This window comes from Berghia stephanieae, chromosome 10, assembly GCF_034508935.2.
Source record: "Berghia stephanieae isolate SIO BIC M18660-M18661 chromosome 10, UCSD_Bste_1.3, whole genome shotgun sequence".
In the NCBI taxonomy this organism is placed as follows: domain Eukaryota; kingdom Metazoa; phylum Mollusca; class Gastropoda; order Nudibranchia; family Aeolidiidae; genus Berghia; species Berghia stephanieae.
This window is the reverse complement of record NC_088369.1, coordinates 21311387-21338938: the sequence shown is the minus strand read 5'-3', so window position 1 is coordinate 21338938 and position 27552 is coordinate 21311387. Positions and strand designations below refer to the sequence as shown.

The following is a 27552-nucleotide window of genomic DNA, read 5'->3' as shown; positions in this document are numbered from 1 at the left end:
TTGTTGTTGTTTTTAATGTATAAACATTTTTATGAAATAATATATTTGCATTCTATGTTGCTTGTGACCGATGACACCAAAAAGCAACCTTTTCTCCAATAGTTGGTAACACTATTGTACTATGATTGTTGTTGATTGTGTCTTTTTGTTCATAACTTATTAAATAAAGTTTGATACTCAACAAAAATCATTTGGTTATTGAGTTTTTTGTCTCATTTTGGTGTCACCGGTCACAGGTGACACCAGCAACCTATAGGTATTGTTGAAGATATTATGCTGCGTTAGACCTTAAAGTTATCTAAAGGGCCTTTGATTCATGAAGTACAGGGTTTTTGCTACACATATAGAAACGTGAATAGACTATTATGTCACTTTTATTTTGAGAAAAAAAATTGGCACCTTTTGACCTTGGCTCATATAATATATATATATATATATATATATATATATATATATATATATATAAAATATATAATATATATATTATATATATATATATATTATATATTAATATATATATATACCCACAATCCCAAATAATCAACTCTAAAGGCTCCGAATCCACATCCAAGCCTGTGTTACTTAAATCAGCAACTGATTGATAGATTGCATCTTGGTTTACTATACAAAACAAAAACAAAAATTCAAACGACTCTCTCTCCAAGTCCTCTAAAAACGATACTAAGTCAACACCCTTCAATCCTTAAATAAATGTAATGATGTTTAAAAAATCAACTGAATCCCACAATGCAATTGCCCCACTCATTGTCACTGTTTGTGAGAGATTCAGACCCATATCGATATCATAACAATCTTTCTCTATGGTTAAAACAACCAACATATTCTTTCTCTATGGTTAAAACAACCAACATATTCTTTCTCTATGGTTAAAACAACCAACAAAACAAAGCCCAGAAGACTGTTTCAATCAGGAAATTGAACTGGCCAGGTAGACGAGTTGTCGTCCATTGCTGAGAAGCAATTTGTGTGGCTGGCTGAGAAAAACCCGGAAAGATGCGCAAATTTCATAAATTGAGTTATGTATACAGTGGTGTTGAAGAGACCACATCTTTCTGATCATTTACCACTTTAAATTTCTTGCTATGTCTATTAGAACCCAAGTCATGACTATTTTTCAGAATAAAATTTGTTGCTTGGGAAACAATTTATCTTCTATTTTGGCTGCTATCTCGAATCAAAGCTTGCCGCATCCACCCGGGTTTTCTAAGCCAGACTCACATTTAAACCTGATTCTCTATCAGGGTAAACTCAAGTTTATTTTTAATGAATAAAATCATATATTTATATATATTTATTTAAAAAAAAAAAAAATAGAAGGAAAGACGAGATAGATGAAAGGAGGATGGGGGGGGGGGGGGGGGGAAGAAGAGTTTGGGACTTTTAAAAAACAAAAGAAAAATAAAATGCTTGTTACTCCAGTGTGAAATCCTTTCCACCACTCTAGGGTTGTCTCACAACTAGACACACATGCAAACAACGATAGGAAAAGACTTCTATGTGGAATCCCTGGTCCAGACACGCGAGTGTCATCACGGTCCTCTTGTTGCTATCATTGTTTTGGTTGGTTTTAAAAACTTTTTCGAGAATTGTGGCCATCATCTTTATTGCTGTTGTTATTATTATTATTATGATTCCTATCACCAGTTGGCCAGGCCGGGCTTGCTCAATGTCATGAAGTAAATTTGGCAGGAAGAACCGGACCTCACCGAGGAGAAAAACACCTGAAGAAAAAGAAAAAATATGAAAATAGAATGAGTCGACCTGATTTATATTATTAATGAATTGGTGGGCCGATTCTTGGCCAATTCAATGCAAGAAATTCTAGAGAATTGGTTGCAATTTATAGAAGGACGAGTTATCAGTTAAGGTGTGAAAGAAAAGAGAATTCTCTACATTTTGCCGTTTATGTCGTGAAAATATGTTTAAAATTGGTGAAGTTGTTGACATTTTGAAGTAGAAAATCTGCAGAAAGGTGGTGGTTTTGAGAAAATAACTTCAAAGTTACAAAATTTCATTTCAACATTTAAAGTTCCCCTCAGGGAGGTAAAAAAAAAAAAATCAAATTAAAATGTTTAATTTGCAAATGTTGGTTTGAAAATTTGTGGAAGTATGAAGGAAGGAAGGGACAAACGATCGTGCTATTGGGAACTCTCAATTTTCTTTGGAAAACTCTTACTAGGTGTTAATACTGATGACGAACAATTGGATTGTTCTAGTAAATATTATAATGGAAAATTAAATTAAGGAATAAACTTATTCTTTATTGATGATAATATAAATAGTATCGACTTCAAGAATCGACGTGTAATAATCCAATATGACCCAGCCAGATAACATATTTTATAGAACTCAACCAACCAAAAATTTCCGGGCAGTAAAACAAATTTAAGAGTTTTAAGTACCGTACATTAACTCACTCAATCCTGGACATTTTGCTACTTTTCAAAGTTGGAAAAAATGTATTAGGAATAAGCATGTGCATAGATATTTCTATTCAACTACCATAAACATATTTAAAATTAATAACATTAGCTTTGATACTATGCCTATAATTTGTCTCAGAAAAATGTAAAAAATAGGCAAAGGGTAAAAGTAACCCCGGGTAAACTACTGATATAGTCGGTGTTAGGGTTGAGTGAGTTAAAAGAGTGTATGATTCAGGGATGCCCTTTGCTAAAAACTTTTTTTTTTAAAATTTCAGTGCAACGCTTCTCTTCATCAAATGGGTTATAATTTCCATACAAGGATGAACAAAAGTCTATCTTATCTTATCAGCCTTAAATCATAGAAAATGATATACATCCATCTAGCTTCCTCTCAACTTATCTGGTTTTCCAGAATTAGTCAGAAAACAGGCATCCCTGATTATTTCTTTTTTAATGTTTATATGATATACATCGTATAATATTCTTCTACACACCCACATGTGGGTGTATAGAAGAATGTTGAGGCTATCATGGACAGACAAGTAAACCAACGAGGAAGTGTTGGAGAAGGTGAGAAAGGGAAGAATGTTGATCGATACCATCAGAAAGAGGCAGTTACGCTTTCTGGGACATGTGTGGAGAAGAGACGGAATGGAAAAGTTGATAACATCTGGGATGATGGAAGGAAAGAGAGCTAGAGGAAGACAAAGAATGACGTATTTAAATAACCTAAGACTGGCCAAATGTGATTTTAAAAGCAACACAGATTTCATGCGCACCACAGAGGATCGTGATTCAGGGAGACAGCTGACCGGCAACGTGCTCAAGAGCACAAGCCACGATGGATGATGATGATCTGATCGTATAATGTGTACGATCCTCAGCAAAATGCGTACAAGCCCACAATGAACAAAAATGTGTAAGAATATGCGTTTGTTACGTAATGTTGGCAGCTCTGCTAAGGTCATTTTAGGTCATTTCAGTGTCAAAGATCATGAGTAAGGATTGGGATAATACCTTGTCGTTTCTCTCACACAAGAACTTGAGTTTTTGTGCCTTCTTGTGCATGAAGACGCCATCCAGGTGGCCGGTCTCCGCAGATCTGATCTCTATGGCCTTGTTACCCCAGCCCATTATCTGACCTGTGCTGATGTAGGCTGTGGACAAGAAAGAGATGGGACAGGTAATGATGGGAATATGATCATGATTAAAACTTAATGATCGTTTGATGATGATGATGATGATGATGATGATGATGATGATGATGATGATGATGATGATGATGATGATTATGACAACAATGACGACGACAATGATGATGATGATGATGATGATGATGATGATGATGATGATGATTATGACAAGAACGACGACGATGATGATGATGATGATTATGACAACAACGATGATGATGACGATGATGATGATGATGATGATGATGAATTCCATATCAATAAGGGAATGTTCGCCGGGCATCTGGCCTCAGGATCTACGCAGACAGTGACTGGATAAAAACAATAAGACTTCACCATCTTTTGTGGGTATGTGTCTTGTCTGTTTTACTTTTTTTTTACAAATCAATACAACTTAACCCATTAAAGGCGAGATTCAATCTTACTTTATCCTAACAACAAATCTTTATGTTATCAAAAGACGAGCAATGCGATTATAGCTTAATTGAATCCCCAGTCGAGATACTCTTACAGCTCTCTTGGGGAAAACGATTTATAATTTATTCGGCATTAACAATAATATGCAGGGAAGCTATTATATGAAAAAAAAAAAAAACATTAAAAAATAAATAAATAAAAATAAAAACATTTTTTAAAAAATCAATGTCACTGGGAGGCGAAGTGACCGAGTCGATAAGACATTGCACTGTGATCTGGAATGTCCCGGGTTCGAGCCCCGCTTCAGGCACTTTCGTTTTTTTCCTTGGGCAATATTATTAACCCCCAATTTGCTCACTTGGACGAAATGAGTGATTCCTGTTGACATCAGACATCTTGCTTGATGAATTATTTATATTATTCCTTCGTGGAATGCCTAGGCGACGATATCTTAAGATGTCATGGCGGAAGGGCATAAAAAAAAAAATTTAAATCAGTGTCACTGTTAGAGGTTATCACCGTGCTTCACAGGCCAGCCTGTATATCAAGACATACACACTCACCGACAGACGTGGGCAGTTCTCCCCATTGCAACACGCCATTCTTGGTGATCTTTCCGACAGAGTCCACATACACACCCTCATCTGGTTTGGAAAAAATAAAAATTAAAATCAATTATTTTAGCCGAGAAGACTTCTAAAGTCATAAATAAATAAGGTAGGCAATTCTTTAAATGAAGTAAAAATCAAACAAATTTGAACGAATATAAACTATAAACAATCTACTTTGAATGAATATAAAACATAAACAATCTACAACGACAATTGAGCTGAAGACTTTCAATACTTTCAAGATCACTTTTTCATCATTCAGAAGAAAAAATGGCATTTTTTGTGTTTCTCATTTATTCAGTCACTTAAAAAAGAAAACAAAAATGAATATAACAGAATAAAAAAAACAAAAACAAAGAACAACGTTACAAATACGGAACGTTTCATGCTCAAAACTCTTCTTCTGCCAACAACAAAAAGTAATGTATTTATGCTTTCATTGTTTTTTGGTTGTTTTTTTTTTGTGTGTGTGTCGGCTGAAGAAGGGTTTTGAGCCCGAGATGCTCCGTGTTTGGTATTTTGTTGTATTTTTAAAGCTGTTATATTCATTTTTGTACAGTCCACAGCTTCTAGCAGCTTTGTATCACTTTAAAAAAAGAAAAATACTTGTCTAGTTTGCCTCATAGAAAAATGTGAGTCTGGTTGAGAAAACCCGGGAAGATGCGTCAAGCTTTGATTCGAGATACGAGCCAAAATCAAATTGAAAGTGTTTACCAAAGCAATAAATTTTATTCAGGAAAAAGTTCATAACTTGGGTTCTATTAGACATAGAAAGAAAAGCTAAAGTTTTAAATGATCAGAAAGATGTGGTCTACACCACTGTATAACATATCTCAATAATATATGAAACTTTGCGCATCTTTCAAGGTTTTCTCAGCCAGCCACACAAATACCCTAAGTGTTTTCAGATTTTAAATCATCTGTTTATTCTTAAGATCTGAAAAAAGTGAGTGCCAAACAGCGCCAGACAGAGAGAATAATACAAGAAAGAAAAAAAAATCACCCAAAAATCTGCTGCCGCGACTGGGGGTCGAATCTCCCGACCTTCTGATTCCCGTTCAGACATGCTACCATTACACCACAGAGATTATCCAATGGGTGGGACTATAATTTAATAATGCCTATAGTCTTCACAAGGTAATCAGGAGGTCTGAGGTTCGATCCCCAGTCGAGGTAGGCTGGTTGTTTTGGAGATTGTTGGTCACTCTTGTTTGTTCTATGAAAACAAACAATAGATTGCTTGAGAGTGATAATTCAATATCTGTTGTGAAAACTGTTCACTATTATGGTCACTGTTGTGGGTATCGGGTTGAATGAGTGAGTGTTCGGTGCATGTGTAATGCGTAGTTGGTAAGAGAGCTAGAACGGTTAGTTAGTAAGAGAGAATGAAGATAACAGCTTGAGGAAGCAAAATTTTTCATTTAAATTGAAGTTTTTCTTTAATGTTGAAAGATCCGAGTTTATTGTACTTATTCCTAATCTACATCGATTTCTATGCTGATGTGAAGACACAAAATAGAAATTGTCCAGTAGTTTGTACTTACTATCATAGCATAACAACAGCTGAAGACCATTGGTGTTGGGCAAGATGACTATGGTGTGCATAGATGTATAAGCGCATCCGAGCACTTTTGGTGGAAAGGGGTGCCTTAGAAATTACGCATTATTATTATTACTATTATAAAGACACCAAATATAAGTTGTCCAGCAGTTTGTACTTACTGTCGTAGCATAACAACAGCTGAAGACCATTGGTGTTTGGCAAGATGACTATGGTGTGAGGAGTAATGGGACCATGGGTCTGTGGAAGGATCAATAACATTTATAAACATAACGGTTAGAAATATTTAATAAGAGATATCTTTTTTTCCAATGTTTTCAATAAAAACGTTATGTATAGAATAACATTAATTGTCAATGATAGCCTTGGTTATAACTATCAAACAGGTGCCATTCTTCTCCTCCCAACAGCTCAGAAGGTAAGACACTTGCCTACCAAGCAAAGGATTTTTGTTGCTTCCACCAGTTTCTCTCCTGGATTTGGCCAAGGTTTGTTTGTTTTACGGATTTGTTTTTTCAAAACCTCTCTGTCAACTTGATAACTGAGTACTCAGTGACAGACTAGCATTTAATACCACAGGTAGTAAAGTAGTAAGCCATTTACTGTCCATTTAACACTATAAAAATCTTATTTCTGTACCCAAGTCTAAATATATAAAAGGAATTTTTACATATTTATAATTGAAACCCTGAAACTTGAAGGGAAGGGATGATGATGGTAAGGAGATGGATGGAATAAATAACAAGCAATATGCAATGGAAGATATAGTTAAATGTGTATGGATGGCCACAGACTTGGACAATATTTCATTTTGTGGGGAATAAAATATCCATGACCACTCCCTTGACAAATACAAAATTAAAGCGAGGCTATTAACAGTTGGTAGGTGGTTATTTGAAACAATAGCCACTCTCATCGAATGACAAGGGCTAGTTTTGGCAATATGTATTTGTAAACCATTTTTATTTGGTAATTTGATCTATTGAAAAAGACAATTTCTTTATCATATTATTTTTAAATGACAAAATTTCTCTAATGTAATACATTTGGTATTAGGAAAAAAAAAAGTCTCTGTTAGCATAACATTTGACCTACATTTTTAATAGCAATAAATAGTAATAAAATAAAAATTCCCTTTATTCATTCCCAAGGGGAAATAATCTGTCTTCAGGGTCTATTCCAAGGTAGCAGGAGGGAATAACTCTGGCATCAGCAAAGTGAGCTAGGGCGAGGTGACGTGCTCAAGACCACACAGTGTGGTGGGTAGTCAAACTCGGTACCTTTCGAGTACAAAGCAAAGCCCATAGCACTGAGCCATGCTACCAACCCCTCCCCCCCCCCCCCCCCTTGTAGTAATAGTAGTACTAGTAAAGCAAATTCAAACCAGGAGGCATGCTTTAAGGCTCTGAGGCTTAGTATGGATATTACACTAAATAGGATCAAAGAAAGTGGATGTTGAGATTTTACGATAGCCAAAATAGTCTGTTTTCAGTTTTGTCTTCAAAGCTGAGAACGTTAAAACTAATAATAAAGTTGAATTTCAGAGAAAATGAGCCTTATTAAAACGATGAGTGACGTTTGAAGAGTGTGACGAATTGTGAAGAGTTGGAAAAAAAATTACTGGGGACAAAAACACAAATCACGATATATTAAAATATGTGGCCCGTTGTCTCAAAACAGTATATTATGTCGGATGGTTTAAGTGTTGGAAAATGAATTTATTTCAAATTTGGGGTTAATTTCCACTCTTACAATGGAGAATAAAAACAATTACTTACTTCGCAAAAAAATCTGAAAGTTCATAGTTCTTCTAATTTCATTTCTAATTCGGGGGTACCCCGAAAAATGAATTAGAAATGAAATGAGAAGAACTATGAACTTTCAGATTTTTTGCGAAGTAAGAAATTGTATTTATTCTCCATTGTAAATGAGTAGAAATGAACCCAAAATATTGTTTGAAATAAATTTGTGTTCCAGCAACTGATTCTTCTTGACATAATATACTGTTTTGAAACGGTGGGTCGTGTACAATAGAAATAATAAATTAAATTATTATTCTTTTTTCTTTCGTTAAAAAGCTGTTTCAATTCAAAGCTTTTAGAGACTCAACTCACAAATCCAATGCAAAAATCTGTTCAATGGCAACGCTCTCTAGTATCAAATTCTAAAGGGACTCAGATTTTCATTCAAATATGGATGGAAAACAGCAAACACAAACAGACCAGAAATTAAATGATGAGTAGAAAAAAAAGTAACACTTGCGCGCGCACACTTGCACACACACATATATATTTACACGCAAACTCCTATACTCACAAAGTCTTTTCCCTATTATTATTACCATACAAGGAAAGAGAGACAAAAATTGGGAAATAAGTGCTCAATTGACATATAAGACTACAGTTTACATATATATGTAAGAGACAAAACCAAAATAAATAATTTAATATATATATATATATAAACAAATATTTTTTTAAAAATAGCAATATACCACATAGTCATTGGTTTTGCTCACATGCAAGACAAAGGTACATAAAATTAGTCTTTTAAAGTTTAATTAAACAAATAAAATGAATAAATAAATGCATAAATAATAAACAAATAACTAAAATAATAAACATATAAATGAACAAATAATAAGATAAAAACTAAATGAATAAGAATAATCATATCAGAAAAGATTAGTACATAATATTCTTCAAAAAAGGGAATAAGGACCATCACGACGAAGGTGAAGAAAGAGAAGAAAGAGAGTTGTGCTCCAAAACACATTAAATCGACTGACTACTTATTTGTGCATAAATTAAACTTCCACACCTAGACAACGAGTTTGCTCCACTAGTGGAATGTGATGTCAGAATTGTGTCAATTTTATCTTACACACAATATCAATGTGTCAACATTTATTTAATCCCAGCCACACAATCATTTATTCCACATGTCCGAGGCAGTGAGACGACACACATCACAAAATCGAATATTGTGCATGACATTGATGGTGACAATAACAAATTTCCACTTTTTCAAACATCTCGTCTTCTTACACCCCCCAATCCCCCCCCCCTTTTTTTTCCACACTTGACCGTCCCACCTCAATGACCAAAACAAAGAAAATTCCAGTGTGAAAATGCAAATTGATGATGGTGTCAAATTTTATAAAAAATGTTAAATAAATAAATAAAAAAATAAAAGAAAATTAATTTTTGAAAAAGAAAAAAAAAAAAAGAAGAAAGAAAGAAAGAAAGAAAAATGTGACCCTCAATCTCAAATCAGTCTAATGTCGAGATGAAGTAGGAGTTAGAAGTGAAATTTAAAGCTAGAAATATGAAATTTCGGCAATTGAAAAACAAAAGAAAGTAGTCCTTCAGAGCCACTAGGCGGCCCATGGAGCTGGAATTTGTCCCTGTTTCTATAGCTTGAAACGGACAATAGCAAATTGCTTGTCTCCCTTTGGATAGAAAGTTAGTCTACTTTCCACCAGATCTAACAAGACTCAGCTACCCAATCAATGCTGGGTGGACAGGGGGGTCCAGAACATAATCTCGACTGCACCCAGGATCGATCTTGGTCCCTTTGGTTGTGAAGCGGGTACTCTACCAATCAGCTATCGGGACCCCCGTTTAGGCATTGACTTCTTTTCTTTCTGTTTTTTTTTATTGCGGCTACATGGTCTAGTGGTATGACACTCGCTTTTGGATCGGAAGGTCCTGGGTTCGAGGCTCGCACTCGGCGCATAGTTGAGTCCTCGGAGAAGGCTCACATTCTCTCACTGTACTCAGGTGTAAAATGAGTACCTGGCCGTTAAAAGAGGTGTCTTTGTCCGAAAAATTGTAATATCGCCTACCAGGCGGAATGAATGTCCTGTCCTACATGCTAAATGTTGCTGTTGACAAGGGACCCTTTGTAAAGCGCTTTGAGCACATTTAGTGGATATTGCACTATATAAAGCTCAATTTTTTAAATTTTTTTTCTCTTAAAAACAATTTCCTACATATTAAAAGACCTAAGCCTAGTATTTCACATTATTTTTCAAACTGTAAATTCTCTTTTCAACTGCTCTGATTCATCCAGACTAAAAAACAAACTGACACAGTGGATCAGAAAAAGAGGAAAAAATAGAAAGAAGTACGAGAACGAGAACGAGAATAAACAATGCAACCAATTTTTCTAATTACAAAAGAGAAAATTAATATGAATACGCAACTCATGAGTAAACTATATAAAGTCTCAAGGCTAGAAGAGAAAATTTAAGAAAACTTTTAAAAATAATTTCATAAATAAACACAATATAACGTGCATACTTTCAACACAAAATTTCAATACTCATTTTAAAAGACGAAGAAGAGGAAAAAAAATAAGAGAAAAAGAAAAAAAGTAGTCCTTCGGAGCTCTCAGGCCCACAGAGCTAGAGTTTATCCCGGTTTTTATAGCAATTGCTTGCTGCTCCCCTCTGGATAGGAACCCATTGGAAAGTACTTTCCACCAGATTTAACAGACCCAGGTACCCAGTCACTGTTGGTGGACAGGGGAGTGAGAAAAAATCTCCGACTATTGGGACCCCCAGAAACTTTTAAGAAGTTTTTTTTTTAATTTAAAAGATGAAAAAAAAAAATGAAAAAAAAAAAAAAAAAGACAGTAAGAATTTGGACTGATTGCAAAATTTAATCAACGTAAGATCTGGTTAAACTAAAACTAGACAAAATGCGAGCTTGGCTAAAACCAACCAAATGGCACTTAACATGACCTAAAAGTGTCATGTTGTCACAAGCACCAATCAACTCCTAAAAGAGGAAATGAACAAAATAGTCAAATCAAACGTAAGCACGGATGATGATGGGTGCAAAAGTTCATGGCAACGAAGATAATAATAATAACATCCTGCCTACCAACCCACCGACCAATCAATCAACCAATCAAACGCAAGACATAGGTGGATATAAGCAGACGGAAGACAGCCAGCCATTTAAAAAGGGGAGGCAATTCGTCCATCCAACCTTACCTGGTTGACATAGAAGGTGATGCAGCCTGACTGATTACCTGCCCCTGAATTGCCCTGGCCTCGATACTGTGTCGGTGTCGTATGAAATTGTGACCCCGAAGCAAGCCATATTTATTTATTTATTTATTTATATTTCGCATTATTTAGGAATTTGTTTTAAAAAGCCATAAACAATGTATTATCAATGAATATCCATTATATTTTATATGTCAGTGTAGAATTTATAACCATTTGGATATTCGATAAATTGTAAAAATGGAGGATATTGTGGGAGTGGAAGGACACAGAAGATGAAAACAATTGGGTGTTTTTTTGTGTGTGATAGAATAATATTACATTCAATTTAATTCATTTTTGTTTTGTTTTGTTTTTTTGTCATTTATTCAATTATAAATCATTCATATAATTAATTGTTTATTCATGGCAAAAACAAAAAAAGTAAAACAATAAATTATCATTTTATTTTACAAATTACATTATTGGTGTTGAGTGGTTTGGAATCAGAGTCAAATTGGTTTTTTTTAATATCAAAAATGTGTTGATGCGTGGCATTAGGCCAGGGAAGTAAATAGAATGGTGAAGTCATGCAGGCAGGTCCAGGAGACAGGAGCCAGTTGTCGTTATTATTATTATTATTATTATAATTATTATTATTATTATTATTATTATTATTATTATTATTATTATTATATTATTATTATTATATTATTATTATTATTTATTTTGGTAAATATCATCAGTCAGACGAGAGAGAAAAGAAGAAAGAAAGAAAAAATATTGTTTAAAAAGCGGTGAGAAATAAAACTAAATATTTTTTTAAAAATAAACAAATTTAAAATAAAAGAAAGAATATTTTAAAATAATCGAATGAAAACTCAAGAGTAGCGACGTGACGAATGAAGATGAAATACGACCGGACGTGACGAATGAAGATGAAATATGACCATATTTGTATTTGTTATGGTCAGTAGACGCACAGACTTTCACAGAAGAATTTTGTGCTGGTTATTTTGAGTTGATGCTAAAACAATTCAGTAAACCAAGTCTTACAGATTGAAGAAGAAGAAAAAATAAACAAATTGTCAATAATAAGTAATTTTTTTTTTTTTTAAACAGTTCTAGGCACGGCTCATGAAAGAATATTATTACAGACATCATGTTGAACCAATGTACCCTCTGGCACAAATAACAAAAATAGGACATCATGAAAATTTGCTATAACACTCTTACTTGTAAGATCTCATCATTAAAATTTAAGAGTTATAAAACCTTATCCACGACAAAAGATACACAAGTTTGAGATTTTTATCTTTATTGCAACTGGTAATGAGCAATATCACAAAAAGCTACTATTTTTTTTTAAAATTATTTTGCTGGAAATGTATGTACGGATCGACTTTCACATTACGAATTCCAATTTTCACACACACAAAGAGATTTTGATCAAATGTGCAGCTGTCATAGTTTTTCCACCATTCTGTTATCTCTTCCCATGGTCAGAGTGGTAAAAGGATAGCCCCTCAACCCTCACCATGGTCACTAAGATCATTAGCTTAAACACAGAAAGACTGTCATCAACAAAGATGATGATGATGATGATATTACTCTACCAGTTATGTTATTTTTAAAAAGAATTTGACATGAATGGAAACTTTGGTGATAAAAAATGACTTTAGTTTTGTTTCAACCCGATTCATATATCTTTTAAAATGGACTTGAATTATAGCAATTTTACAGGATGTGATTTTTATTGAGCCACAGTGTAATATATCAACAGGCATCATTTCATTCAAAAACTAGAGGTGCCAAAATGAGCCAAGAAAGAGGACTTTGGCTTTTTTGTATCGTGCGTCTTTCACGTAATGGTGACCAGTTTAGACTCTTGCGCATCTCATTGACACTTTCAGTTCTCCTGTAATTGTTGCAAACTTAGAGCAAGTTTAGTGGATATTGTGCAATCAAAATGCTCTTTTTTACACTTTTTGAAAGCATCTGAAATCTATGGGATCCAAGTGAAAGGAGATGAGATCTGTTTTCGTTAACTGTGAAAAAAAAAACAGTATAAAAAGTGATGTTGGAGTTGGAGACAACTTACATGTGAAGGAATGTAGAGGTCAAAGTGGGAGGAGGTGTCCAGATCTATAGCGTGGAAGCCGACATTGGAGCCATAGACGACCTTCAACCTTTGACCTTCCTCCACTGTGAGGTCCACCAGTAGAGGACGGAACTTGAGCTCTGGCAAAGACTGGTGGGATAGATATGAAATGGGGATGTAACATTTCATCAAATGCTATTATGGATTCATATCACTTGGTGTTCTTCTCATTCCTTGTTTGTGGATTTTATGGTTTTTGTTTTGATTTATTTTTTTTTTATTTTTTTTTTTTGTTTGTTTTGGTTCTTTTCTTTTTTTTCATTTGATTTTTCACGCTTATTTTGTCTTTTTGGTGCTTTTTATTTAATTTTTTGTTTTTAAATTTGGAAAGGGGGTTTGACTCTGGAATATGGTGATTGACACCACTATGGTATACTAATTCCCCCTCCCCCCCCCCTTCTCTCTCTCTCCCTCTCTCTCTCTCTCTCTCTCTCTCTCTCTCTCTCTCTCTCTCTCTCTCTTTCTCTCCATCTCTCCTTTTCCGTGTCTCTCTCTCATACCCCCTTGATCTAATACTAATTACCTTAAAGGCCATAAACTTGTGGTATGGTTTGGGTGCCCAGGCGTAGATCTCGATACCATCGTGTAGGGCTATCACCAAAAACTTGATACGCTCGTATTTCACTGGATAGAAAAAAACATCACATTGATTGTGTTAATGTTTTAATTTCCTATCATTTTCTGACAAAAATATCTGGAAACAATAATTTTTAGACCTGTAAATGAGCTCTATAAAAATTGAAACTCTTTGTAATTCGTAATTTGTAGCGGAAAAATCCAAAGAATCGAAATGAATAGAAACAGCAAGTTAGCTTGAGCAAAACAATGGCAGAAAACTAATTTGCACGGGAATTAATTAGGCTACTTACAATTGTTCCTAATAATTAGGTACTCAATCAGTGAAGAAACTAGAAACGGTCAACCAGTTTGTTTACAATGTGAGGCAATCGAAATGTGCTTGTAGCAATCATATAACTTTCGATTTAAAGGTTTCTTTCTATATAAGGCAATTCCGGCGTTCACATTTTAATTTTTCACACTTTTACTCTTCACCAGGTAAATGTGGTCAATTTTGGTTAGACGAAACCCAGTATTAAAATTGGCTACCATTGGGATCACGACAGGTTTGGAAAGTGAAAAAATAATTTCACAAAGGCTGTGTGAAAATACACTGGGATGTGTTCAGACACGGCAATTCTAAAAATTGTCGCTTAGCCTTGGCATTATGTCCATCGTTAATATAAATGGCCCATGAGCTATGCGTAGCGCTATGGAACATTCCTAATCACTTTACGGTCATTCAATCGGCTACGATTGATGAATTCTTTCTTTCTTCATTTCTTTCTTTCCTTCTTTAAAACATTTGAATTTGATGAATTGACTGATTTCAGTTAATTGACAGTTAATTTACAGGTCTAAAAAATATTGTATGAAAAATGTAAGATTCTTGAACACCTACGTTTGGAGTTCTGAACTAGTTCCCAGATACTGTTACATGCATGGCCTTGGGAACTAGTTTGAAGTTTCCAACTCAGGAGTTCAACAACACATTTATTGTATAATTCCCATGGCCTCAAACGTGTTGTTTCCCAACAAGATTTATCCTTAATTACATCAATGGGTGATAAAATGACCTACATAATAATTATCACTGTGGTATAGATATAATAATAATAATAATAATAATAATAATAATAATAATAATAAATAATAATAATAATAATAATAATAATAATAATAAAATAATAATGATGATGAATATGATGAATGATGATGATGATGAATAAATGAATATAGATATGATAATGATAATGATGATGATGATGAGATGATGATGAGATAATAATAATAATAATAATAATAATAATAATAATAATAAATAATAATAATAATAATATTATATTTGTAGAGCACTCTTACATATCAGGAGGCAGTACCCAAAGCGCTTTACAGGGGCATCATCAATTTAATTTGGAAAATAACAAAGTCTTAAGATGCTTTTTAAACATATCTTCCTATGAAGAAGCCGTATTTCTTTTGGAAGTTTGCCCCAGAGGGTTGGAATGTTTCTAGAAAATGATCATCCTCCAAGTGACTCGTGAGAGTTCTTACCTTGGGTGACAAGCAATTTTCCATCGGATGACGAGCAAAGGGATTGGGTTGGTGTATGTAACTCCCAATTTATCGGAAAGATAAATTGGTTGATATGAGTTGAGGCATTTAAAACACAATATCTGAACTTTGTACAATATTCGCTCCTAACCCTCTCCTTACCACCTACAGCAAAATCGTCACATTTGTTACGACACAATATACATTTTTCTTATTCCGATTTATTTAATACATCAGAAACTTTGAAGAATGATCTTTGTTTAATTAATAAGAACATAAAGTTGTTTTGTAGAGAGAATGTTTGAGTTTAAAAAATGAATTTTTCTGCTGGGTAAGCCTGACGCCATTTTGGGAAAAAACTGAAAATGATCGGTAAGGAGCGAGTTAACAGGAAGCCACTGAAACTCTTTTAGCAGAAGTGACACATGATGTTTCTTACATGCTGCGCTTAAGGACTAACCTTGCAGCATTGTTTTGAATTCTTTACATGACCAAATATTGTTTACAACGAGAGATCCCTACATTTAGTTAGAACTCTATATAAGACGAGCACTACTCACCAATCTTGAAATGAACACATCCTTCCAGCTCTCCCACATTCACCCAGCCATTCTTCTTGTCACTCTGTGGAAAAATATTTTTTTTAAAATATAACATTCATACTGTGTTACAATCACTGATTACTGAGAGAAAGGATGCATGCAAGAATTGACGAAGCCACAGACAACACTCCCATAAAATCAATCGTAAAGGGGGCACCTTCAACAACCAGACTTAAATCGAGAAGACCTTTTCACCTAACAAAAATGGTAGACTTCAGTGTGAAGGAAAACTGGAGAGAAATGTGGAACAGGGAAACACCAAAAGGAGGAAACATCATTAAAGATCCAACCAAAAGAGTGCCTGCATTCAATAACGCAGGAAATACTGGATTTCCTCAAACCGCCTCTTAACTGTACATGGCAGAACTGCATCAAATATGTGCAGATGGAAACTTGGAAACAGTGATACCTGCCAGAAATGTCAGGCAGCCCCAGAGACCAGCGATCACATCGTCCTCCACTGTCCAGTCACTAAACTTGAAGGTGGCTACGAAACTATCCTTAGGGCGGAGGAAGACTTTAGAAGCTGGGTTGACGAAATACATTTGGAGGTGTAGCCATACGCTACTACTACTGATTACTGAACCACGGACATCGGACATCGTGTAGATGGGGAGCAACACACAACACGTGTTAAAGACGACAAAGGTTAGCAAAATGAACACGTGACACTTTGCTTATCTGTCAGGGTGGCCAATTCAGGGGGCAAAAATTTACTGAACTTTTACGCAAACACATTGACCGACGACTCCTTTCAGGGCATTGGACTCCGGTAAAAAGACAATATGTTCTTACTTGTTTCCATTTAGCAGGTGGTTGGAAAATATACTGAGGGTTTAAAACATACGGAATTGCATAAATATACGGAAAATTGTCAACTTTGATCTGTTAATTCAAACATTTTAACAGAGTCTTTGAGAAGAAATTGTTAGGCCTCTGGAAGACATTTTTAAAATCTAATTTTTTTAGTTTAAAAGGGGACTCCTATGGAAAGATAATTATTTAATGAATATATTTCATCGTCTTTTATTAAAACTCTTTCTTACGCACTAAGAGGGAAATGATTTTTGAGTGGCAGTAACCACTCTGGATGTTGTACCAGAGCATAATTTATTCTTTTTAAAAAAATTTTTTAGAAAAAACAAAGAGGGGAAAAAAAGAAAGGTGAGAAAGAAAGAAAGAAAAAAAGAAAGAAAGAAAGAAAGAAAGAAAGAAAGAAAGAAAGAAAGAAAGAAAGAAAGAAAGAAAAAAAGAAAGGAAGGAAGGAAGGAAGGGAGGGAGGAAGGAAGGAAGGAAGGAAGGAAGGAAGGAAGGAAGGAAGGAAGGAAGGAAGGAAGGAAGGAAGGAAGGAAGGAAAGGGAGGAAGGAAGAAGAAGAAGAAGAAGAAGAAGAAGAAGAAGAAGAAGAAGAAGAAGAAGAAGAAGAAGAAGAAGAAGAAGAAGAAGAAGAAGAAGAAGAAGAAGAAGAAGAAGAAGAAGAAGAAGAAGAAGAAGAAGAAGAAAACAACAACAACAACAACAATAAACAGAAGAAGACCAAGTGTGCATACCGGATCGTTCTTGAGTATTTTAGACTTGAGCCATGAGAGGTAATACACCCGTATTTTATTCTTCTTGCCAGAGATGGTGACCAAGATGTTCTGTACCTCCAAGACCTCCATCTGCTGGAACTTGCGACGGGATATCAACGTGTACACTAGAAGGAAAAGGAAAGGGGGGAAACAAAATATGTTACAGTGAATGACACAATCAGGCGGATGGTGAAAAGGTTTGAACTGAGATATTGCCACATTTAGCTAGAAGGTCAATTTTCATAAAAGATGAGTTCTTTTCATAAATGATTTAGTCAACCCTTTTTGTACATCTTCGGGAAATATCAAAGACTAATTTCAGTTCTAAATATTTTTTACAGCTAGTCAAATTGAAAAAGTATGAAATTTGAGAAAAGTTGCTGGATTCCTTTCCCATACATCTGACCATAACTTCATGAAAAATCACCCGATTTACTTCAAATAAAGATTAAAATGCTCTAGAGGGCATATTCTTTCAGAGAATAGAAAAGAAAAAATGCAAATCCAAAATTTTCATCTTCTGACTCCTTATGTCATACATTGACACATATAGTTAAAGTATGTACCAGCTATTACAGAAGATCTTTCTCAGAGATGATGGTGGAAAAAAAGTCAGAATGGAGAAGAATTACTCGATGCATAATAATAATACACATATATATACAGCGCTCATTTTCCTGTAAAACACAAGCTCTGGGAACTTGACAATGTAAATCATCAATTTGAAAAAGCGAGGATGCGCACAACCAACATGACATTCTCTCTCTAATAACTTTTCCGCCGGTGACATCACAGACTATGGGTGGCGTCCAATCAAGGGACGCTACTCTTCCGCTAATCTCATTCCCTATTTATTTATTTATTTTATTTTATTTTTTTACTTTGTCATCTATTTTTATTTTTTTCTAAAATAAAATTAAATTGACCTAATAAAATGAGTAAACTTGTCATTTTCTAACCTCCAGTAAATAATCAGATGGACAGTCAAACACATTAAGGATAGCAGAGGAGAGATCTGGATGGAGGGTCCTTAACAGCAAAATCATATCTCATGTCGTCTCCTCTACTACCACTACTATCAAAACATTTTCTAATCAAATAACAGAGCTGCCAACCCCATCTGACGAGAATGTGTACAATGGGACCTCAAAATGGGGGAGATTTCATAAAAATGGGTACAATCCTGAAATCGACGGAAACTAACCATTGTGAAAGTAAGAGGAAGGTATACTTATATAAAGTCACACTGCACAAGCTCAATTGCAGCAACAATGATGTACCCAAGACTATAATCCAATCCTTTCAGAATTCTACCTCCCAGTATGAAGATCATAATTGGTCAAAAAAATATATGAACATCCACTTGGTCACCAAGGTTTCTCAATAGGCTAGTAATAATATGAAATACAACTAAAGAAAACTGAAGTGACTCTGTACACTGAAAATGGGTACAATCTTGGGGGAAATGCGTACAAGCGTACAATCGCTGAAAATGCGTACAATTCCGCATTTTTTGCGGTAGGTTGGCAGCTCTGAAATAAGTTCTAATATGTTTGTCTCAAAGTATATCGACATTATTAATACCTTGATTAAATTATTACATTCCATTAATAAATTTAATTTAAGGTATTTAGATTGAGTAAATTGTGCCATGCCATGACAAGACTTAACTAAATCTGCTTGAAGGGAAAGTCTTGATAGAAATAGACATGCCATGACATGACTTAACTAAATCTGCTTGAAGGGAAAGTCTTGATAGAAATAGACATGCCATGACAAGACTTAACTAAATCTGCTTGAAGGGAAACTCTTGATAGAAATAGACATGCCATGACAAGACTTAACTAAATCTACTTGAAGGGAAAGTCTTGATAGAAATAGACATGCCATGACATGACTTAACTAAATCTGCTTGAAGGGAAAGTCTTGATAGAAATAGACATGCCATGACAAGACTTAACTAAATCTGCTTGAAGGGAAACTCTTGATAGAAATAGACATGCCATGACATGACTTAACTAAATCTGCTTGAAGGGAAAGTCTTGATAGAAATAGACATGCCATGACAAGACTTAACTAAATCTGCTTGAAGGGAAAGTCTTGATAGAAATAGACATGCCATGACAAGACTTAACTAAATCTGCTTGAAGGGAAAGTCTGATAGAAATAGACATGCCATGACATGACTTAACTAAATCTGCTTGAAGGGAAAGTCTGATAGAAATAGACATGCCATGAATTGACTTAACTAAATCTGCTTGAAGGGAAAGTCTGATAGAAATAGACATGCCATGACATGACTTAACTAAATCTGCTTGAAGGGAAAGTCTGATAGAAATAGACATGCCATGACAAGACTTAACTAAATCTGCTTGAAGGGAAAGTCTGATAGAAATAGACAGTCATACCTTTCCCTTGTCCACTTCTGTCCAGCAACATGAGGCCTGATTCTGTCCCAATCAACAGGTTGACTCCTAGGAATAGGGAGATGGTTGCAATCGGGATAAGTATAACGGTGTTCTTGATAATATATATTTTTTTTATCATCATTGACAATGCTACAACAACATCATGATGATTATTATGATGATGATGATGGTGCTCGTGATAAGAATTTATAAACAGTAAAATGGCCTCCTCTCTCTCTCTCCCCCCCCCCCCCCCCCCCCCTTCTTCTTTTCTCTATATTGTGTATAGGGTCTATAACTTTGTAACTTAAGTAGAGTGTTGACCTCCCTTTATAAGTCTGATACTTCTTTTTTTTTTTTTGTAAACAATTTTTACTACAGTTCGAGACCTGCCTACTATTGCAAAAAAAAAAAAAAAAAATGAAAAATTTGTAAAATTATGAAATCTTGGCTCCAATGTCAGAACTTCATGATTATCTCTAAGTATTTAAAACTTACTGAAAATGTTCACAATGATTATCAATCCACATACCCCATAATGCAGCACACAAGATGTCCGACCCAAACCGTTTCTTGTACTTTCTGATTTCCGGGGTATCGCTGAAGGCCTCCATTGGCTGTGAGGGTGCCACGTTAACGTTGATCTGGGACCCCCGACGCGACTGCTGTTGCTTGGTACCTCCAGCAGATGTAACAGACCCGATGGTGGAGCCTTCTGCCCCAAACCCAAAGGCAGAGAAAGACCTCTGGTGTCGCATGGAAGGCTGAAGAACTGCTTTCCGATACTGAAAAGAAAGGAAAGAGAAGGGGAGGGGCCATTTCAATCAATGTTTCAAGGCACGAAACACAGCAGTACATCCGAGTTGAAACGCCCCATGGAGCAGGAGGTTATCTCCCTTTAAGTGACATGAAAAAAGACAGTTGCAATTAACCAGGAGATTTTTGACCCAATCAAAACATGGAATTTGTGACACACCCTTCCCATTTGCTCGGACAAACATAGTTGTTTGTTTATAAACAATAACGTGAATGAAATCGACCTCTCTCTGATCGTTGCTAATACACTCACACACACTCACTCTCACAAACACACACACACACACACACACACACACACACAAACTGGGTGGGGATCCTGACCTCCCATAGTGGGCAGGGAGGTACAGGGTGTGTCTTCTATCCCCCCATACCCGTTTTTCAATTGTTTCCTGTCGTTGTATTGGAATGAGATTACTGATTTTGTCCTGGCCTGGCCAGAGTTCCTTGGCTTGGAGGGAAACAGTCGAATGTATAGTTATAGTTTTGGGAGATGATATTTTTTTCTTTGTAAATCATCTCTCTGTTATGCATTGTATTATGTTTAGTTTACATATTACATTATATGATTAGTAAACATTTGAGTGTATTCCTCTTAGTTGGGACCTGTGCTTGTGTCTGGATGAGACTTTTAGGTGATCTCAAACTAAGTACTTTGACGGTGTGCTCTTGGAATCTACATCTGTTCCCTATTTGAACCAGTTCCCCTATGTCTCACCTTTTCTTTTGTGCTTTAATTGTAATTCTAGAACTTTTTACTATCCCATTTTCTTCCTTTTTACTGGCGCTGATATGACCTTAATGTGTTGCAAGCAACGTAAAACCCTTAAAAACATATAAACATAACACACACACTGATTCATAGACGCGCGCACACATACATACATACACAAACACACACACACAACACACAAACAATAAACAGATTTAATCCTTGTAAAGAATACAGCACACAAAATAAGCTGATGTCTGTTTGTTTGGGGTTGGTTTTTTTTATCAAGCCATGTAAAACGTTCCTCACCTCCTCTGACGTCGTCTTGTCCTGTGGTCGTTGTGGGGTGGGTGGAGACCGTGACTGGGGAGGGGTGTGGGGTGGGACCAGGTCTGGCATCACGCCGCTGTGCCGGGGCGACTGGCCAGTGGCTGCAATGGGGAACACAATACGAAATGAAAAGATTTTTCCAGATGATTGTCGTGTGTGCTCTTCACAAAGTTTTAACAAAGACAATGGGAAAAGGGCAAGCTATTTGTGCGGCTATGTGGTCTTGTGGTATGACACTCGCTTTCGGATCAGAGGCGCATAGTTGAGTCCTTGGAAAAGGCTCTTTACTCACATTCTCTCACCGTACTCAGGTGTAAAATTAGTACCTGGCCTTTAACAGCGTTTTCTTTGTCCGAAAAATTGTAATATCGCCTAACAGGTGTCATGTCCCGTCCTACATGTTAAATGTTGCTGTTGACCAGGGACCCCTTGTAAAGCACTTTGAGCACAATTAGTGGATATTGCGCTATATAAAGCTCAATTTAATTTATTATTTATTTTGTCTAAGTAAAATGGAGAACGTTATGAAGGATGGCGATCACCCCCTTCGCAAATATATTAAGTTCTCCATGAGGAGCCGTCGCCTTATATCTATAAAAACAAAGACAACACGTCACCTTAATTCATTTTTGCCACACGGTGTTCGAATTTTTCATGCGCAACTGTGATTTAAATTAAATAAATACTATCTTTTAAATATACACACACAAGTACGGTCTAAAGGCCAGAGGTATGGCCTCTCTCAATTTATTAAATTAATATATAATGTGTTGCTATTGGTTCTTGGTTGTATATTTTTATATTTTTGTGCATTTGCATATATTTTATATATATATACATTGTCGCCATAGATTCTCAACTTTGTGTTTATACATTTTCATGCACGCCATGTGTGTAAACGAATTTCCATTTTTTTTGGATGAATAAAGTATATCTTATCATATTTTCAATAAATGCATATTCATAGTGGGTCAAAACTGTGATAAATGACCAAAGACTAAGTGGACAGAGACCTCATCTGGCTGGTCACCATCAATTATATGCATGTCCTTTATCTCAACTGGTAACTCCATGCCCAGGCACTGTAGGCCACAATGTGCGGCTTTGTGGCCTTGTGGTATGACACTCACTCTCAGACCTCTAGGTTCTGGGTTCGAATCCTGCTCTGAGAAGTGCAACGTTGAGTCCTTGGAAAATATTCTTTTTACTCACATTCTCTCACCGTACTCACGTCTGAAATGAGTAACTGACTTTAACAGTATTGTCTCTAAAAAAACAAACAAACAAAAAAAAAAATTAATATTGCCTTACAGGTTTCATGTCTCGTCCTACATGTAAAGAGTTGCTGTTGGCTAGGGGATCCTTTAAGCTCTTTGAACACGTTTAGTTGATAATTGTGCTATATAAATGTTCAATTATTTTTTTTTTTTTTTTTTTTTGCTCAATCCTAGAGCACAAAGACACAAAATCATAATATTCGATCGATACCAGTTATTTTGCATTTTATTTTAATTTATTTTTGTTTTCCACGTTAATTTGTGTATTATTGTGCTGACGAAGGGTTTGTACCCGAAACGTCCATTGTCCGTATTGTTCCCATACGAAGCCTCTCCATTTTCACTCTTTCCTGAGTATTTTCAAAATCATATTCTAAATGCCATGTGCGGCTATGTGGTCTTCTGGTATGACACTCGCTTTCGGATCGAAAGGTCCTGGGTTCGAGATTCGCGCTCGGCGCATAGTTGAGTCCTTGGAAAAGGCTCTTTACTCACATTCTCTCACCATACTCAGGTGTAAAATGAGTACCTGGCCGTTAACAGAGTTGTCTTTGTCCGAAAAATTGTAATATCGCCTATCAGGCGGCATGTCCCGTCCTACATGTTAAATGTTGATGTTGACCAGGGACCCCTTGTAAAGCGCTTTGAGCACATTTAGTGGATATTGCTCTATATAAAGCTCAATTTAAAAAAAAAAAAAATTTTAATCTTTAGGTCAAATGTCAAAGGTCAAAGGTCGTGATTACCCAGAGCTCCAGGAGCAGACGAGTTGGAACTGTTGGAGGAGGTGCGGTGGACCGGGTGCATCTGGTGGGCCAGGGGAGGTTTGGCCCCACCGCTTCCACCTCTCTCCCCCCCGCCTTTCTGTCCCTCCGATCTGTCTCCATGCCTTCTGTCTCTCTCCCTCTCTCTGTCATTGGGGGCGGGCTCGGATTTGTTCTGGACAATGGACAAAAGTTAGACAATATTATATAATATAATATTTCGCTGAGATGGGTCATATGCTATGCTTTCAACATCTGAAGGCCAAAAGGAGGAAATAAAAATTATACAATACTAAATAAATAAATAAATAAATAAATAAATAAATAAATAAATAAATAAATAAATAAATAAATAAATAAAAATTTAAAAAATAATTTTGTTTTTTTTAAATTAACAACAACAACAAAATTAAGAGGGCGGAGGGGGGAAGTAAGATTATACAAAATTGTGGCTTTGCATGGCGTGGAAGGGTGGGGAGAGGGGGGGGGGTAGATGAAAGAATTTATTAAGTAATCCCACCTTCCCGCTCCCCCACATAAGCACACACACACACACACACACACACACACACACACACACACACACATCCCCCAGAATTCCATCTCAAAAGAGAATATAAAAAGTGATGTATCTGAACAAGATCAATACGTCGTCTCCCCTTTAATGGCGGGCGATGCGAAGACCAGCCTTGGTTCTGTGGTTGTATGGAAGTGTCTGGATGTAGGATCATATCATCATATCATCTCACTCCATTCGGTTTCCAGTCTACGAAATGGGTCAGGAAATTATGTACTACAAAGCCATTTCATTGGCTGTTTTGGAGTGGAGAGAGAGAGAGAGAGAGAGAGAGAGAGGAGGAGGAGGAGGAGGAGGAGGAGGAGGAGGAGGAGGGGAGAAGAGAAGAGAGAAGAAGAAGAAGAAGAAGAAGAAGAAGAAGAAGAAGAAGAAGAAGAAGAAGAAGAAGAAGAAGAAGAAAAAGAAGAAAAGAAGAAGAAAACTAGAGCATTTATATAGCGCAATAGAGAAAGAGAGAGAGAGAGGGTGAGAGGGAGAGTGAGAGAGAGAGAGAAAGAGAGAGAGGGGGTGAGAGGGAGAGGGAGAGAGAGAAGAAGAAGAAGAGAAGAAGAAGAAGAGAAGAGAAGAGAAGAAGAAGAAGAGAAGAGAGAAGAAAAAGAAGAAGAAGAAAGAAGAAAGAAGAAGAAATAGAGCTAAGAATAGAGAAAGAAGAGAGAGAGAAGATGAAGAAGAAGAAGAGAGAGAGAAGAAGAAGAGAGAAGAAGAAGAAAAGAAGAAGAAGAAGAAGAAGAAGAAGAAGAAGAAGAAGAAGAAGAAGAAGAAGAAGAAGAAGAAGAAGAAGAAGAAGAAGGAAAACGAGCATTTATATAGAGCAATAGAGAGAGAGAGAGAGAGAGAGAGAGAGAGAGAGAGAGAGAGAGAGAGAGAAAAGAGGGAGGGGGGGGTAGGGAGGGAGAGAGAGAGTGAGAGAGATAGAGATAGAGAGATGAGGGGGGGGGGGAAAGAGATATTGTGAGGGGGAGAGGAAAAAAAGCGCGAATGGGGGTGAAAGGGCGGAGAGAGAGAGAGAGAGAGAGAGAGAGAGAGAGAGAGAGAGAGAGAGAGAGAGAGAGAGAGAGAGGGGGGGATGAGTCTGTAAGGCGAGACGATGGGGGTGGTGGTGGTGGGGGGGGGGGGGGGGGGTTAGATGTCTTCATCAAGTCAACCGTTAGCCATGATATCATTACAAACCATGTCGCTAATCTATTCCAAATCAAACCCCTTGACCACACAAATCAGGACCACCACTCATCCACACGTCTCTTCCCCCCCCCCCCCCCCCCCCCATTCCCACAATAAACAAAAGGGGATATTAATATCTCTACACATGCGGCCATTACTTATTATTCATCACAGCCCTTCATCATCAACCTCTTAACGTTTCCATCCATCCAGCACATCTCTGCCACCATACTCTTGGAAAAAGAAAAAAAAACCTATAATTAAAAAATTTGGCCAGAAATCTCGTCCTTCAAATATCGATCGATTTAAATGACCCTCGTCTTGGCAAAAACTCTTAAACCTGGGACTTCGCCGGCGAAGAGGTTTAAGAGTTTTTGCCAAGACGAGGGTCATTTAAATCGATCGATATTTGAAGGACGAGATTTCTGGCCAAATTTTTTAATTATGGGTTTTTCCAGAGTACGGCAGATTGGCCACAAGGATCCCTGATCTGATCCTTACCGCGTCAAGAACTGTATGGAACATCAAAGTCGTTTTATTGTTATTTTACAGGCTAGTCTTTTCTACGCTTGATTTAGATAACCATCGCCATACACAACATCTACATTCATCACTCACTATAATCAAATAGCATTCGTGAACCGTTGTGGCTACAATACGGTCTTGTGGGATGACACCTGCCTTCGGACCGAAAGGTCCAGGGTTTCAGTCCCGCTCTGAGCGGCGCATAATTGAGTCATTGGTAAAGGCTCTTTACTCACAATCTCTCATTGCACTCAGGTGAAAAATAAGTACCCGGTTGTAAACAGCGTCGTCTTTGTCCGGAAAAAAATGATACAATACTGCCTGCAGGTAAATTGTTACTGTTGGCTAGAGACCCCTTGTAAAGCGTGTTGAGCACGTTAAGTGGATATTGCGCTATACAATAAGTGCCCAAATTGAACTCCTACGCCTCGAGTACTTCGCAAAGTACTTTCCGCCAGATCTAACCGATCCAACTACCCATTCACTACTGGATGGACAGGTAAGGCGAGAGAGAGAGAGAGAGAGAGAGAGAGAGAAGTGGGGGGGGGGGGGGCTACACCGGGGATCGATCACGGTCCTTTCGTGTGTGAAGCGAGTGCTTTACCATCTGAATCTATCGCGAGACCTCCAATACCTCCTACCTACCACTCACTCCATTATAATATTTTCCCATACATTTCGAGAGACACTCCATAAAGAAACCAGCTGATGAAAACAAGAAGCTGATAGTAGTTTTATTTACCGTGAGTGATAGACGACGGAAAGGTTGGTTGGTCATGGACTGTTGTGTGTGTGTGTGTGTGTGTGTGTGTGTGTGTGTGTGTGTGTGTTTGGCTCGGTACGAGTGTTTATATTATGGTTTGATAAGTATATTGTAAAGCGCTTTGAGGCTTCGTCCTTTAGCGCTATAAAAGAGCACTTTATTATTTATTATCATTACGGAGCCAATGTCCAGTCCTGGTTCAAGAGGTTTTCGCTATTCGTTGGTTCTTTCCCGACCCTAAAATTTAAATTCACCCAATATACCGGAGCATACTCAATGTCTCCATTGTTTCTATGTTATATGTTTGTGTTGAGAATATTGGCTATTAAGCTTAACTGCTGGCCTACTAACTTCGCTGTGGTTGTGTGTGTTTTACCCGCTACCTCCTGTAGTCGGTGAGAGAGGGATCTAGTAATGAATGACCTGAGTTTGATACGAATTTTTTTGGGTTCGTGGATAGCTCATACGGTAGAGTCACGCTCTCACCGGCCAGGCGGAGTTGTCGTACCAATAAGGTCGCGGGCTAAAACCCCATCATTCGCCGAAAAA

The 27552-nt window shown here is 36.6% G+C and overlaps 1 protein-coding gene across 3 annotated transcripts in view; it reads right to left on the bottom strand.

The window, feature by feature from the left end:
* Positions 1–507: 507 nt before the first annotated feature.
* LOC144980803 (mitogen-activated protein kinase kinase kinase kinase 4-like) overlaps positions 508–27552 on the bottom strand; it is a 162089-nt gene continuing 135044 nt past the window's right edge. For 2 of the 3 annotated variants that reach the window (XM_078928614.1, XM_078928616.1), the window contains 13 exons: positions 23960–24152; positions 21916–22037; positions 20611–20863; positions 20079–20144; positions 17650–17795; positions 16059–16122; positions 13910–14010; positions 13327–13476; positions 11232–11297; positions 6391–6469; positions 4621–4701; positions 3465–3604; positions 508–1742 (listed from right to left, as the gene is read on the bottom strand). In XM_078928614.1, the coding sequence (XP_078784740.1) occupies positions 1659–1742; positions 3465–3604; positions 4621–4701; positions 6391–6469; positions 11232–11297; positions 13327–13476; positions 13910–14010; positions 16059–16122; positions 17650–17795; positions 20079–20144; positions 20611–20863; positions 21916–22037; positions 23960–24152 (1545 nt within the window). In that variant the 3' untranslated portion in view covers positions 508–1658. The remainder of the gene's footprint in view (positions 1743–3464; positions 3605–4620; positions 4702–6390; positions 6470–11231; positions 11298–13326; positions 13477–13909; positions 14011–16058; positions 16123–17649; positions 17796–20078; positions 20145–20610; positions 20864–21915; positions 22038–23959; positions 24153–27552) is intronic. The other variant, XM_078928617.1, reaches the window with a different exon arrangement.